This window comes from Seriola lalandi, unplaced genomic scaffold (genome assembly GCF_002814215.2).
Source record: "Seriola lalandi dorsalis isolate HSWRI2012SDOR001 ecotype SW California unplaced genomic scaffold, Sedor1 jcf7180002054977, whole genome shotgun sequence".
Lineage (NCBI taxonomy): Eukaryota > Metazoa > Chordata > Actinopteri > Carangiformes > Carangidae > Seriola > Seriola lalandi.
The window spans coordinates 504010-519366 of NW_019525527.1; the positions used below are offsets into that span (position 1 = coordinate 504010).

The window sequence follows — 15357 nt, forward strand, 5'->3', positions numbered from 1 at the left end:
GTTTAAGGTTTATACACTTCTACAATAACACATTAACATTGGTCATCCTAATAACATGAACACTGACTGACACTCAGCTGTGATTTCCTCCAGCTTCAAGGTGTTTTTTTAATCTCCTGTGACACTGAAGGATTTTTCTGTCCAACGATTCAAAATTAATTAAAGGAGCTTCTTTAAATTAACACCCAGGATTAGTAATAACACGTCCATCAACATACAAGTGGACCGTTGTGTCCACATACTTTTGGCCACACAAATGTCCTGTACATTAGACTGTCACTGAGACATAAGAGATAAAAACAGCTGATTATAATAATAATGTTGAATAGATAGATACTTTATTTATTATTAGATTATTATATTAGATATTAGTATGTAGCATAATATTAGAATATTATGATATTATTTATTGCACGGGATGATGTTTCCTGTGTTTTATTACGTCATGTCTCCTACATTAAAGCTGCAGTAAGTTTCCCTTCAGTGCCAATAAAGTTAAAGTTGAATTACCACTGATAAAACATCCAATCAGTGAGACGTGATTAGTTCCGCTCCTCTCTGACAGACACTGTTCCACCACTGAAGTGCGGTAATATAATATACAGTCATACATAGTGTTTATATTGTGTTTTCTGGCGGGAAACCTGTGATCAGTATCTTCTGTCACTCACCGTGATAAAAGCTTTAGTCAGTAAATCTGCTCCAAGTCACCGCAGGAATATGATCTGAATCCCTTCAGGAATAATTCAGTGATTTCTCCTCGGGGAGCATTATTATTAACACCGCCCCCTCCCTCCCTGTATATAAAAAAGTTTTCGGTGTGTGGCGGCTCCCGAGTCTCAGACGCCAGAATGGAAACGCTCCTCGGTGCGCTCACTGGCACACCTCCCTCTCCTCCTCCTCCTCCTCATCTTCTTCTTCTTCTTAATTGCGCATCGGCACTCCGGCAGCAGCACAGTGGGAGTCACGAGCAAGAACGTTTGAACTGTATGTAGAGAGTACAAAGTGAGGATGATGATGATGATGATGATGATGATGGTGGAGCAAGAAATGATGGATTGAACTTTGACAATGCTGAGGAGGGATTTGGATTCAGCTCTCGGTTTGTGGAGTAAGTTGCAGGAGATCTGAGCTGCTCTGACGCGGAGTGATGAGACCAGGAGTCGCGTTGTGCTTCTCAGAGGTGATGCTTTGATGCTCTGATGCTTTTAGTGTGAAGCTGCTCCCGAACCCGAACCCAGACAGGACTCCGCTTCCCGCTTCTGACAGGCTGCTGAGAATGACCAAAGACATGCACATAACGATGTAATAAACAGATCTCCTGCACACACACATCTGCCAGTGAATGGAAACAAACTGCACTGACTGGCATCCAAGTGCGTCAGACCTGCCCGAGCCGCCGTTACGCATGGAGGCAGCGCGGGACTGAGAGGAGTTTCTACCTGTTCACATTTCCTTTTATGATTTGAACTCGGACAAAAGAGGAAAAAACTTATTCTTCTCCTCCTCGAACAGAAAATGAGTAGCTGTCTCTTCCGACTGGCACTCCTCGTGGCTTGCGTCCTCTCCATCCGCTGCACCGCTGCGTCCGGGACCGAGGCGGAGGCGCACACGGCGCCCCGGGATACCTGCGCGTCCTGCGGCATCGCTCAGCCGGAGGACCCCGAGTCGGGCCGGCTGAACGTGGACTTCCTGGAGGCGGTAAAGAGGCACATCCTGAGCAGGCTACAGATGCGGGAGAGGCCCAACATCACGCACCCGGTCCCGAAGGCGGCCATGGTGACGGCGCTGCGGAAGCTCCACGCCGGGAAGCTGCGGGAGGACGGGAGGGTGGAGATCCCCAACCTGGACGGACACCCGATGAGCAACGAGGTGCTGGAGGAGAGCTCGGAGATCATCAGCTTCGCAGAGAAAGGTGCGTGAAGGAGAAGAGCTGCACGTCTCCAGGCTTCACTTACAGACACACAAATATTTCTCATTACAAAGTTTCACCTGATTTAAATGCAGTTTTTACATTTTTCAACAATTTTCCTGAAACAAACAATAATCAGATCAGCGGCTGATTCCAACTCATTCATCAAACTGAGAATGAGAGGAGACGGTTTGTCTCTGCAACAAGCAGCTGACAGGATCTGATGCAGCTCGGTTCTGAAGGTCATGACACAGGTTCTGCTTTTCATCTAAAACATCAGATTTGACCCTAAAAAAGGAAGAAAAAAAAAAACAACCTCTGATCATAAAACATCATGTAAGATGTGAAGGTTTGTCTGAGCCACAACAGGCTGAGTGTGTTCGAGCCTGTTGTGGTTTTGTGACACTATGACTCAATTTGTGAGATTTCTAGTGCTGCTGCTGTGTGTGTGTGTGTGTGTGTGTGTGTGTGTGTGTCTTTATATACTGACTGAATGAGAAACAGACCAGAGAACATGCTGATGTTGAACAGATGTTGATGCAAGGGCCTGAAAGAAACCCGCCAAAATGAAAGCAAAGACCATCTGTAGCTGCTACCTGCATAGATCTGTGGAGCTGGACGCTCTCCGTCTCTCTCAGTCAGTTTCTGAAGATGTTTTAATGCGTCTTTGTCTTCTTTGGCGCTGTGTCCATTAAATGTCCCGTCTGTGATCATCATATGTTGTTTGTTCCCGGTGTAAACACCTCTGTCTCCAGTAACAAGTGCTGATTAGTGTAAATTAAAAGTCTGCTGGGTCTCAGCCTCAGACTTCAGCTTTAACACAGAAGAGATGAAGTAAAGGTTGTGATTTTATGTCGGTTCGACGATGATGGAAAAATGATGATTTCATTTAGAAAGATGGATCAAAAAACTTTTGACTGTAGTTTGGTGAATGAAACAAACTGATTAGATTCTGGGATTTTTCCTTTTATGCATGAACTACTCTGCTGCATTCATGCGCTCCAGATTAAGTTGGACATGTGGGACTTCTGGCTTCTGCCCCAGTGTTGTGTTCACGTTCCTAGAAAACCCAGCCTCACACAAACATAAACTTGGGCGGCTTTACTCGGTGTCGGCGGAGGTTTGCTCCCCGCTGAGAGCCTTTTAGATTCCTATGTTTCCCTCTGTGGCCGCTGTGTTGCAGACCTTCCACCTCGGCACCGTGCGTTTGCCAGTTGGCTGCGTTACCAGCGCTGAGCGGCTGCCAGCGGGGACATGGCGCGGCGTCAAGGCCCAGAGGAACAATTTACTCAGGGGCGGCTGAAAGGAGCAGAGCAGGGCTGAAAATGATCAACGACGCCACCTGCTTCGCCCACGTGCGTCCGTCCGCTCGCTTCTGAAAGCGACGGCACTCTACGGAAACATCTGCTTTCCACATCAACAAACGGCGGCTTCGCGTCGGCACTCAGGGCTGATACTCTGAACCCGTGTGTGTTCATTATGTCATGTGTCTCAGGCTCATTTATCCCTGTTGCTGTTGTAGTATCTGAGCTTTTGTGAGTCTGTCACGTCTTTGTGTGTTTCTGATGTTTTCTTAACTGCCTGTGTTTCCACGAGGGTCTGCGTTGGCGTGTACATGCATCTATATCCAGGGGTTTGTGTGTGTGTGTGTGTGTGTGTGTGTGTGTGTGACATGACAGGGTTGTGTTGAATCAGTCCCCTCAGTATAAGGTCAGAGCTTTTGTGTCGGCCGTCGTGCAGCCTGAATGCAGATTGACGGGCTGAACCCTGCAGCCTGGCACCGCATTAGAATTCACTGTGTGTGTGTGTGTGATCTAACTACAGGCCCTATATGAAAAAACACTGGTGCTCGGGTGCATGGTGTTGGTTTGTTAAGTTTCCTGTGAGAACGTTTGTCACAGTTTGAAGTTCAAATGTCGAATTTTCTTGAACGAACCTTCTTTGCAACGTCTCTGCTGGTGTCTTTAGTTGTGTTTGTGTTTGCGAACTAACGGCCGTTGTGGTTTATCTCCAAACAATATTAAAACATTAACAAAACTCCTGTTAGTTAAAAGATGTTGTGGAGCTTTTGATCAAATCACATGGTCTTCTTCAGGAGATGGAGGTTGAAGTTTAAAAGTCGAGGATCAGATTTTTGAGGGAAGATAATGTGAAATGACCCAAAGCTCCACAGAAGCGACGGGATGAGCCTGAGCTGTGTAAAAATCTTTAAATAACTTTGTTTTTTTTAAACATGATTTAAAGTCGTTAAATGTAAAATCTAAATTCAGAGATTGTTCATTAAACCTTGGATGAAAAGTGACCCCCCCCCCCCCCCCCCCCGATCGAACACTAAAACAAAAGTCTCTAATTATATTTCTCATATTTTATAAGTTATCTGGTAATAATATTATAATTTCTGCAGCAGCTGTTTTAAACAAATTCTTCAGCAGATCAGTAACTGCTTCAACTAATTATTAAGACATTACAACATGTAAAACAAAGTGCTCTAAAATTTTATGAAAGCTACTTTTACTTATTTATTTTGCCAAGTCAGAAAATACTGGAAACCACAGCCTGAAAATAACCACCATGGTTTTAACTGCAGAGTTTAAACTCCCCCAAAGCTTCTGAAATCCCCGAACTGGAAAAAGAAAAGGACGTGACCTCAGTGTCCTGAAAAGTAACTAGAAATCTGGTTGTGATGCAAAACAGAAAATCATTCACCAATTCTGAAAAAAGAGAAGGAACCGGAGCCGCCGCTGGATGCCCGTCATTTTAACCATTTGATCAGCTGTGATATTCTTGTTGCTCACTTCCCCCGCCGCTCCACCACGCACCACAGGGACGCAGCGTTTCTGTAGCCACAGACTTCCAGTGAAGATTCATGGAGAAAATGACGAGGCAGAAGGTTTTTCTAAAAAATGATTTCAGCCTAAATTTAATCTTTTATAACTTCACTTTAAATTGATTTTGGGAAGCCGTGGTGGAAGTAACTTGCATGTTACACAACGGCGTCACTGCTGCAACACACTGGTTTATTTATCTGTCTGTTATTCCTCACTAAACATTTGTGGCCTTCACCAGAGAGGAATCAAGACCTAAATATTTGCCTCATGTAATGTCATGACTTTCAGAACAGCTGCTGTCCGTCCCACTCAACGCACCGCCGTCACTTTATTTTAGTGGACACTTTCTGACCGCTTCAGATCAATTACGTCTCCGCACCGACACCACAACCGGGCTTTTGTGGAGCAGTTGGATGTTATCGCTCCATCCTCCGTCGGCTCCGCCTCATCCCGTCTTTGAGTTTATCATGTCGTGGAGTTCATGTGAGGAATCCTCCGTCTCCTCATTACCATCTCAGACAATGCAGCTGGTCGTCTGTGACAAATGAATTCCCTCTCAAACCGTCACTTAACTATCCTCCTCCATGTCATTGTGAGGCGGCCACTCCCCAGCAGCCGTCAACACATTCAGGCCTTTAACAGCCTCCTCCTGCGACACAGCCTTTGTTTACATCTACATTACAGGCTTTTGTAGCTGCCGCTTTGATCCCACAGTTTAGAGCGAGTGAGCAAGTCAAGGTTTTAGTGGTTTGATAGAAGAGGTGCTGACAAATACATCTGCACCTGCAGCTCAGCTTCAGGTTTGTTTGCGTTTCGTCGGCACTGAACTGCGGGTCTTGATTCTCTGATCATTGTGCAGCAGAGTGTGATCTAACATTCAAGCTGCTGAGTAACGACTCAAAGATTACTGCGTCTCGTGATGGGTGAGGTAATGCGTGAGGATGCTGGCTAGAAAGTGCCTTTGATGATTGGTAACAGAGTCTGGTCTTTTCCTGGTAAAAACTCTCTGACGCACTTCATCCACTCGCCCCCGGGTCCTCTGACGCTCTTCTCACTAACGGTCGGCCTCAATTCCTGGTGGTCAGCTTCACTCGGAGTTCAGGAGGTTCAGACCTGATGAATGGCTCTAATCTTCTTCGCCTGACAGCTGTCAATCAGCCCCGCCCCACGTGTTGTCCTCGTCGCCCTCGCTGTAGCTGCAGCGCCTCGTGGTTACACAGGCAGGAAGTGACGGTGAGACGTGTGCAGCTTTCAGTAACAGTCACTGAACGCTGTGTCAGTGAGCACAGTCCTGTTTCATCACACCATCAATTACCCAGGAGTCCTCTCAGGATATTTACATGTCTCCGCTCAAGATCAAAACTTTATCCGGCCTTAATGGGAGCACTGGCCGGCAGAGACGCTCACAATGAAGCCCACAAGAGCAATAAGTGAAGAGATGAATTACTCATACACACAGAGCAGCCCAGACAAGAACTATCTTGTTTTCGTGCTTCAGTCCAAGCACTTTTAGTTTTCATGAGTGGTGGAAAACAGGAGGGGGGGGGGGTAGCTCTGACTTTATTTTGAAGACACTGAGAGAAAGTCAGATTTTTGCTGCTGAGGGGTGCTGAAAAGCCTCTGGGCGTCTGCAGCAGCAGCAGCAGCCAGTCAGTGGCTGCAGCTCCTGCTCAGGCCTCACTGTGAAGACAGTCCGGCTCCAGACCATCTCATTTTCAGGCAGCATTCAACGCAAAGCCTTTGAACCTTTGTGCGCCACTCTCTTAACCCCCCCCTCTTCTCATATCTGGGCCGAGTTGGAGGCCAAGTGGCGCTGCGCCCAACGCTTTCCTGTCACAGTCCACAGGATCTGTGCCACCCTGGGCTGAGGGAGGACGGGGGCTGTGGTCTCACTTTAAGCTGTTCAGTAGTTTTCTCTTCTACACTGTGAACCTGAGGACGAGCTGACAGATCCTTGGTTTCAGTGCTTGTTCAAAGTCCCAAAATAAAAACCATGAAGATATACATTATATATACATATATAGATATACAGTCTGTGGTTTAGACAGTTTTTGTTTTACAGGCTTTTGAATTGTTATCAATCACTAATCAATCCCTCTGTTGTGTTTGTGTTCCTCAGATGACATCGTCACGTCCAAGTCCAGCCTGTTCTTCCTGATCTCCAGTGAGGGGAACCAGAACCTGTACGTGACGCAGGCCACCCTGTGGCTCTACTTCAAGCTGCTGCCGTCTCCTGTGGAGGTGCGTCCGCGGCGGAAGGTGACGGTGAAGGTTTATTACCAGGAGCCGGGACTCGGCAGCAAGTGGAACCTGGTGGAGAAGCGGGTGGAGCTGAAGCGCAGCGGCTGGCACACCTTCATGCTGACGGATGCCGTGCGGTTGGTGTTCGAGAAGGGCGACCGGCGGCAGAACCTGGACGTGCGCTGCGAAGGCTGCGAGGCGGCCGGCGTCACGCCCGTCCTGCTCAACCACAATGACGAGTCTCACCGGCCCTTCCTGGTGGTGCAGGCGCGGCAAGCTGACAACAAACACCGCATCCGCAAGAGGGGGCTGGAGTGCGACGGCAGCAGCAACCTGTGCTGCCGCCAGCAGTTCTACATCGACTTCCGGCTCATCGGCTGGAACGACTGGATCATTGCGCCGTCGGGCTACTTTGGGAACTACTGCGAGGGGAACTGTCCGGCCTACATGGCGGGCGTCCCCGGTTCGGCCTCGTCCTTTCACACGGCGGTGGTGAACCAGTACCGCATGCGGGGGATGAGTCCGGGCTCCATGAACTCCTGCTGCATTCCCACCAAGCTCAGCACCATGTCCATGCTCTACTTCGACGATGAGTACAACATCGTGAAGCGGGACGTTCCCAACATGATCGTGGAGGAGTGTGGCTGCGCTTGAGTCTCTTATTCCTGTTTATTTAAGGTGGAACTGAAGAACTTAACTTTCAACAGATTCACAATATTACAACAAAAATGAATATAGAAACAGAATATTTATGGACGATGGAGAAAAAAAAACATGTGCACACACAACCTCATCCACACATATCTACACACCCTCATGTATGCCTGCACAAAAGCCTGTATATATATTTATGTTTGTTGATATATTTTGTTATATTCTCTGTTGGAAGACCTTCAAAGGGACGTTTGCTTCCAAATCTTTAAATATCCACTTTGGAAATCAATCAGTATCTGAGGTTCTTCATTAAACTCTGGAAGTTAGTGAGGATCTGGTTTGACAAAGACTCACGGGACCTACGAGCCTTCACAACGCAGCATCAGTCACGTCGTTACAGTAGGTGCTGCTTGTTGAGACGTGGGCATCTTCATGTGTAGAATATAAATCCAACCTTGAAGGTGAAAGGAAACACGTCTCCAGAGGAGGTGGAGGAACCTTAGGAGACTCTCCGCCACGCCTCCTCAAAGAACAGTGTGTTCAAACACTGACCATGTCTTCACGCCTGTCCAGCTTCACCAACGTACAGCACTTCTGGACCGGAGTCACATTCACACAGACGTGAACATTTGGACACATTCAAGAAAGGGACGGAAACATAACGGACACACTGACGCTGTCACCAAACCGTGAACGACTCCTCCGAACTGAAGGCAGAGTCGCCGGTGTGAGGCGTCGGCTCTGAAGGGCAAAGAAACGAGAACTGTCGGGAGGTCGCGTCATTCTCACCCTTTCATGTCTCTGGATTATTCTCCTCATGCTCTTCATAGTTGGGGTTGTTGAGGGAACACTGTAGCACGGCTCTGGCAGATACTGCTGTTTTAACTTTTACCAGCTCGGGTTTCCTTCACCTGAACTCTGACTGATCTCTGCAGAGCTGCTCAAGGTCGTGAGGAGGAAGGGAAGTCCAGATAAACTAGTTTCATCAGTGACTCGTTTGTGGATTCTTAGTTCCTTTCCTAAAATTATTTAAGTCTTTCCTGTGAACCCCCCCCCCTTCAAATTACAACATTTGGTATCAAATGAAACCATCACTGAACAAACTTTAGCTTTTCATTCTTAAACAGTGACTTATATTTAACAAAGGGAAAGGCGAACCTCTTTGGTCTTGGTGTCTTTAAAAAGAATCATTTTGTTTTCCATCTTCCACTCACAGTATGGGTTGAACAAATACTCTTTTATAGTGTGTGACCAGCACATGAAGGTGGTGGAATGAATCAGGAGTGACCTCACGTCTTTGTTAACGTTTGGACGGACGAAACCTTCCCTCAGCTTCTGCTGGAAGAGGAAGGTTCGATTCCCTCCAGTCGCTCAAATCAATAAATACCGAACACGTCTCTCACTTCAGTCAGAGAAAGTGACAAGTTGCCATATTGCTCAGTTTAGTGACGGTGCAGCTTCGCACTTCCCGACGCACACTTCGATAGCACTTGCAGATTGAAATGCCTTTAACGAGCCCTACGTGGCGCAACGTCGCCCACAGCCCTTCTAAAAGAAATAAGTGCCGCATGAGCTATGCAATGTATAGTACTTACCCATACACACACAAGCTGAACTTAAGCTCTAGTGACAAACTATCACCAATACTTGAAACGTAAGTGTGGCAAGCAGGGGCAGGTCGGGGTTCAGCTGGAGGCAGGTGGAGGCAGGAGGAGGCAGGTGGAGGCAGGAGGAGGCAGGTGGAGGCAGGAGGAGGCGGAGTCTTGTTCTGCGACACAGACTATGATCTTGATCTGGCGCCACTCAAAATAAATGAAAGTTTGTCATTTAACAGCCTTTAAAACTGCTCCAACCACGACTGATGAAAGTCCCCGGCCTCCTGAACATGACGTAGATATTGTGCTTTGACCAATACGTTCTGTAACTGCTGCTGTTGTTTCCTGCTGCGTTGGTGGACTGAAGCGAGGTGGTCGGGGAGGACGGTGGGCGTTGTCCATCCGGCCTGTGGTGAGGTTTACTCCACAGAAACACTTTAGGGAAAAACTGTTTTGGTTAAATGGTGAAAAAGGAAACTTGGCCTTTCTGTCGACTCCTTCAATATTTAACTGAGAGGAAAACTGACATTTCACTTGGTTCAAAATCTATTTGCTGTTGAAAATTCGTAACGTGTAAACCTTTAGCAGACAGGGTTGGAATAAATATTTACTTTTACTTTTACAAGTGGATTCTTATTCAACTCTCTATTATTACAAACCACTTGTCCAATGAGTCATGAGAGAAATTTAAGCGGCCTCCAGATGATCATGAGCGGAAAGAGGGAAAAACATGTTGGTGCCGGATGGATGGAAGGGTTTATCACGTTGGTCTCAGATATACTTCAGTTTTTTCTGTCTAACTTTTACTTCCATTATGTCATCATTAAATGAAACGTGTGAAATATAAAAAGAGGCTAACTGGGGCTAAGTTTGACCCAAATGTGATGCATGAATAGTGATTTTGGAGTCTAAATGAATGTGTCCCAGTTGGGTTCCCATCACGGCCTGTTTGGCACCGTAACACACTTTGAGACACAGTTTCGGGCCTCAGTCACTTTGACATCACTTTGAGATTTTCAGGTTAAACGTTTCAGCGACCTGTTATTTCACTGCTCTATTATATTGTGCTCTCATTCACAGGCTTCATACATGTGAGAGAAATACCTGCTCATTATCTCACCTGTTCCCGCCTCCAGGCCCACGCTCGACCTCCACCTCGCTTGCCACTGAAATCTTTCGCTTATTCTTCAAAGCGAACGGTTGTTAGAATATTTGCACTGAGGACTTGCGTGACTAGTAATAAGAAAAATAAAATAAATAGAAACTGCCATTGAATAAAAAAAGTTATTTTTATAGAAGCAAAATTGAGCTCTGTTCAAATGTATTATACCTAATCATGGAACCAAAGAGGCCAAGAGGTTTAGCTATTGAAAGATGGCAACGCCGTCATGATCTGTTGTTGTAAATGACAGTTAAAGAGGCCTAAACACTGTATCAGGGTATAATATCAGTCCATAATCAGCTTAATCTCTTTTCTATTTTGTACCTAGACATGGAATATTTCATATTTTTTCATCAAATTACTTAAATATTCCTAGCTTTCTTTCTTCGTTTTGTTAGCGCTTGTTCCAGAATCATTTAGAGTAAAGCACACGCCATCTGATCCCTGTACAGTCGCTGTAACATATGAATATGCTTTTGAAATATTTTGTTCTTTGTTATTGTTGAAAAATAAATTTCTTATTACCAAATGTATGGACGTGTCGTTGTGTCGTGACGCGTGTGAGCAGTTCCTGTAGGATCGGCGGCTCGACGGCGCTCAGGTTAGTGAGTCTCTGGCACAGGGAGCAAGGCACTGATGCTGTCATGACTTTAAAAGAGACGGAGGAATCTTCTGACGTCTTGTAGCTACAACAAAGTATAGGTGTACGTCTTTGCAATCATCACTTCAAAGATGGTGACGGTGAGGCCAGCTGTTGTTGTTCCTTTTTATCGCAGCATATTTAACATTCACCCGACGTGATATCCACCTCCCAAAAACCACAAGGAGCAATTACCGTGGGTGGCTGACACCGGCGGCTTCTCTGCCACGTTCAGCCACATGTGTTGACACATTTCTACATTTCGTGATTCCTAGTGGGAGATGTCAAAGCCTACAAAAATTCCCTGCTGGTAATTATCAGCAGAGCAGCTGCTGCCGGAGGGTTTTTCCCAGCTGATTGCTAATCGTCTCGTGTCATATTTGATATATTATATGAATCAACGATCAGTGCTGGCCTCAGCCTTTCCAGGTCCTGGGTGAATCTTTGACTTTTTCATTCTTATTTTAACCAACTGTGAAATGTGGCCTACGTGGAGCTGTGGCCACAGACTTAGTTACATAACCCTGCACAGTGAAATAAGCAATTCAACGTTAAACAGTCATGATGACAGAAGTGTTTAAATAATCACAGTGAGTATTATTATTATTATTATTATTATTATTATTAATAATTATTCTCTAAAGCAGGTTCAATCCAATTGTGAGGATTTAGTTTAATTTACCTCATTTGTCTTAAGACATGGATTTAAACAACTTTTACACGCTATTAAAGGTATTGACTTTTACATTGTTATTATTAAGTAGGAGGAATACCATGTGACATGACTGAAAGGTCCAGAGCAGCTACTAGATGGACCTCGTAGTCAGATTGTCCGGCATTTAAGATTCAATATTTCTTCCACAATATTCTCATTTGGAGAAAATTGGACATAAAGAACAATATGAAGCATCATTTTTAAAGATGTGGACGGTGACATCATGTCCTTGTGAAAGACCTGGGGTGGACATATCGGAGCTTATACGGTACCGCGCTTAGCTGAATATAATCATAAAGTAAATATTTAACACTGTACTTGATGCATTAGTGTTAATTAAAGAATTGAAAAGCAGTCTGACATTAAACAAGCCGGAGAAGGAACCAAGCATTCAACACGCAGCTTGATAAGGACCTCTTCTATTTCTGCTGGTTTGGAAAACTAATAAATCTTTTAAAAGTGGCAGCAGATTTAACGTGACTCATAACCTCAGTATTGATAATATCTTGGATATGGTGGCGATTATCTGTAACCCAGGTAACAGGAGAATGTTCCTGCTGTTGCTGATGATGAAGGAGGATCCACGATGACAAGAAAGTACAAATAGTCTCTACGGAGCTCAGCCGCCTACAATGAAAGCTGAAGAATGCTTTTCAAACTGAATCCCATAAATCCACTTAGCACGTTCCAGCTTTTCCTCCAGCAGAGAAACAGAGTGCGGATTCCCCTCGGCGGCCGGCGGCTGTTTCCTCGGGGCTGGGAGTAAGAACAGACCGCTCTATAGAGTCTGCATGTGCCCACTCAGGCACACAAAGGCTCTAAACAGGCCTAATTATACCTCAGCAAATCTCAGCGGGACTTCAAGGGTCAAGTGTTCGACCTCCGGGGTCACGCCCTTCATGATTGGGAGTACAGACGCAATCTGTGTGATCCTGGGTTGATTTGGTTTCATCCGCCGCCCGAGCTCGTAAACACGTTCACATGCACGACAGACAAACGAGAAAACCCGATATCTGGTAACGCGCCGCGCTGGCGTTCATCACGAGGTTAATTGCCGCTAAAAATAATCCGGTAAGCGCCATCTGAAGTCATGAGAAATGTCGTCGCTAAGTGTGTGAAATGATACGTTTCAGAGAGAAAACAGTCGCCCCTTAATCTGACAGGTGATGAAGTGACGAGTCATCTGACATTGTCTGCTGCTGCTCAGGAACGAGAGAGAGACACAGAGGTGGAGACGAAAACAAAGGGAGGAAAGGGCGTCAGAGGGAAGAAGAAGAGGGAGAGAGGAGCACTTGTTATGAAGCACACTCTGCTGCAGAGGTCGACTCCACAGCCCTGACCATTCATCAATAATTATTAATCACTGAAGAAACGTCAGAAATGTCAATCACTCTCCGGCTCCAGCTTCTTGTCTGGAGCTTATTTTATCATTCAACTGAATATTTTGAGGTTTGAGACGAACAAGACGAGACGACATCAACTTTATCTCTGGGAACTTATCCAAGGCGTTTGCTTCTATTTCACAGACCAGACGATAATCACTAATCCATACAATAATCACTAATCCATACAATAATCACTAATCCATACTATAATCACTAATCCATACGATAATCACTGATCCATACAATAATCACTAATCCATACAATAATCACTAATCCATACTATAATCACTAATCCATACAATAATCACTAATCCATACGATAATCACTGATCCATACAATAATCACTAATCCATACTATAATCACTAATCCATACAATAATCACTAATCCATACAATAATCACTAATCCATACGATAATCACTAATCCATACAATAATCACTGATCCATACAATAATCACTAATCCATACAATAATCACTAATCCATACTATAATCACTAATCCATACTATAATCACTAATCCATACAATAATCAGCCAGTTCATCAATAATGAAAACATTGCTATTGATTTAGTAAAATTGTACAATAGAGGTAATCTAGTAGGAGCTAATGTTAGCATTAGCATGTTGGTCGTTAGTAGCAACAGGCTAAAATGAGAGAAATAATAAAAGTGGTATTAAAGGTCTTATTATTGGATTATTCACTGTTAGAACGATCTCATGAAGCAGCTTCTGCTTCTTTCTCTCTTTGCCTTCTTTGTAAATTACAGGAGACAGAAAATTGCATGTTATGCTCAGAGGTAGTAAAGTGAGAACAGCTGATCAGGAAGATAAAAGTTGGATTATGTGGCAGAGGTTCATGGGATGTTTTTATTTCAGAAGGTGAGATAAAGTCCCGGTGTCGTGTTTCAGTGTTTTGAACTTTCCTGCTGCGACTCCTGAGTTTTCTTGGCGGAGGCTGAGCTGGTTGCAGTTTGGTAAAAACAGATGTCCCAGACAAAGAGCAGAGATTCCTCGGGCGGGTCGTGTCGTGAGTTTGGAGGTGGCGAGGTCGTGCGGAGGAATTAAGTGGAGATCTAGTCAATTATAGAGCACGCTTCGTGGCGATGTCAGGTGACACGCGGGAGCTGTTTTATCCTGTTGCTCGGCATCAGCAGGTCCACCACAAAACACAGGAATGTTAATGAGCCGAGCCCCGAGGACGAGCTGCACGACACACACTCGGCTCAGGTGTGGAGCTCGGCAGGTGAGACTCTGTGCTGCGACTCTGACAGACAAACAGACTGAATGTGCTTCTGCTGCTGATTTACGGAGGATGAGGAGCAGCTCTAATTTGTTTCAGGACTGGGACGGGTTATGAATCATAAATCACATTTACAGTGTGTGACAAGGTGCATTACCTGTCACCTGGGGGGGGGGGGGGGGGGGGGGGGTAGGAATGCTCATCTGCCCCTCTCCTCAGATCAGATTGGATCTGCAGAAAGAGAAGAGGCAGTTACATCATAACTCCAACAGCTACTTTCATTTCTATTAGAGAAATACACCTTAATATGACCAATAGAACCTGCATATGTTGAATTAATGTTATGGAATAAATACATACTATGTTTTATTATCACAATAGATGTACATTTTGCCAATTTGATTCATTATTCTGTGCTTTTTCACTGACTTCATCCTCGTAACCTTGACAACAACAGGTTCTCAACCTCACGTTAATTTCTTAATTTAAATAAAAATGCAGCTGCTGGAAACAGTGGCCACCTCCCACACCTCAACAACACCGCGGCCTGGCGCTGCTCTGAGCTGCTTTCTACGTCGGTGGGTGGAACTGATGGTTTTAGGGACCTCAGCTTATGGAAACACAACAACGCAGACACATTGTTGTCACCTCGGGGGACGTGCAACATGCGGCCTCTGCATCCTGCAGCCGGCCTGCTGGACGCAGGACGCCTCTCTGTCCACTGCAGGTCACACAATATTGGGAATATCAATATCAGTTTTCCATCTGAGGAAAAATCAGGGGAAAGTTGAGGTGCTCTCCGAGGGAGCTGTGGTATGTCAAGGCCCTGTACAGGTAGCTGATATCAAAAAGTCATTTTCATGTGCTGAAGTAAAATTCAAGATGTGGAAAAAAATAAGAGTTTGACTTCATTTCCCAAACGCTGCATGTCCTTCTGGGAAAAAAAAACCTTGGTAGGAATTCACCCGTCAGCATCCTCAC

At 45.3% G+C, this 15357-nt stretch overlaps 1 protein-coding gene across 1 annotated transcript; it reads left to right on the plus strand.

Moving 5' to 3' along the window:
• The first annotated feature begins 852 nt into the window (after nucleotides 1–852).
• LOC111646882 (inhibin beta B chain-like) lies at nucleotides 853–10921 on the plus strand. The gene is made up of 2 exons (XM_023396451.2): nucleotides 853–1915; nucleotides 6860–10921. Exons 1-2 carry the CDS (start codon nucleotides 1519–1521, stop codon nucleotides 7633–7635), a joined length of 1173 nt encoding a protein of 390 aa, XP_023252219.1. The 5' UTR covers nucleotides 853–1518; the 3' UTR covers nucleotides 7636–10921.
• The last annotated feature ends 4436 nt before the right edge of the window (nucleotides 10922–15357 follow it).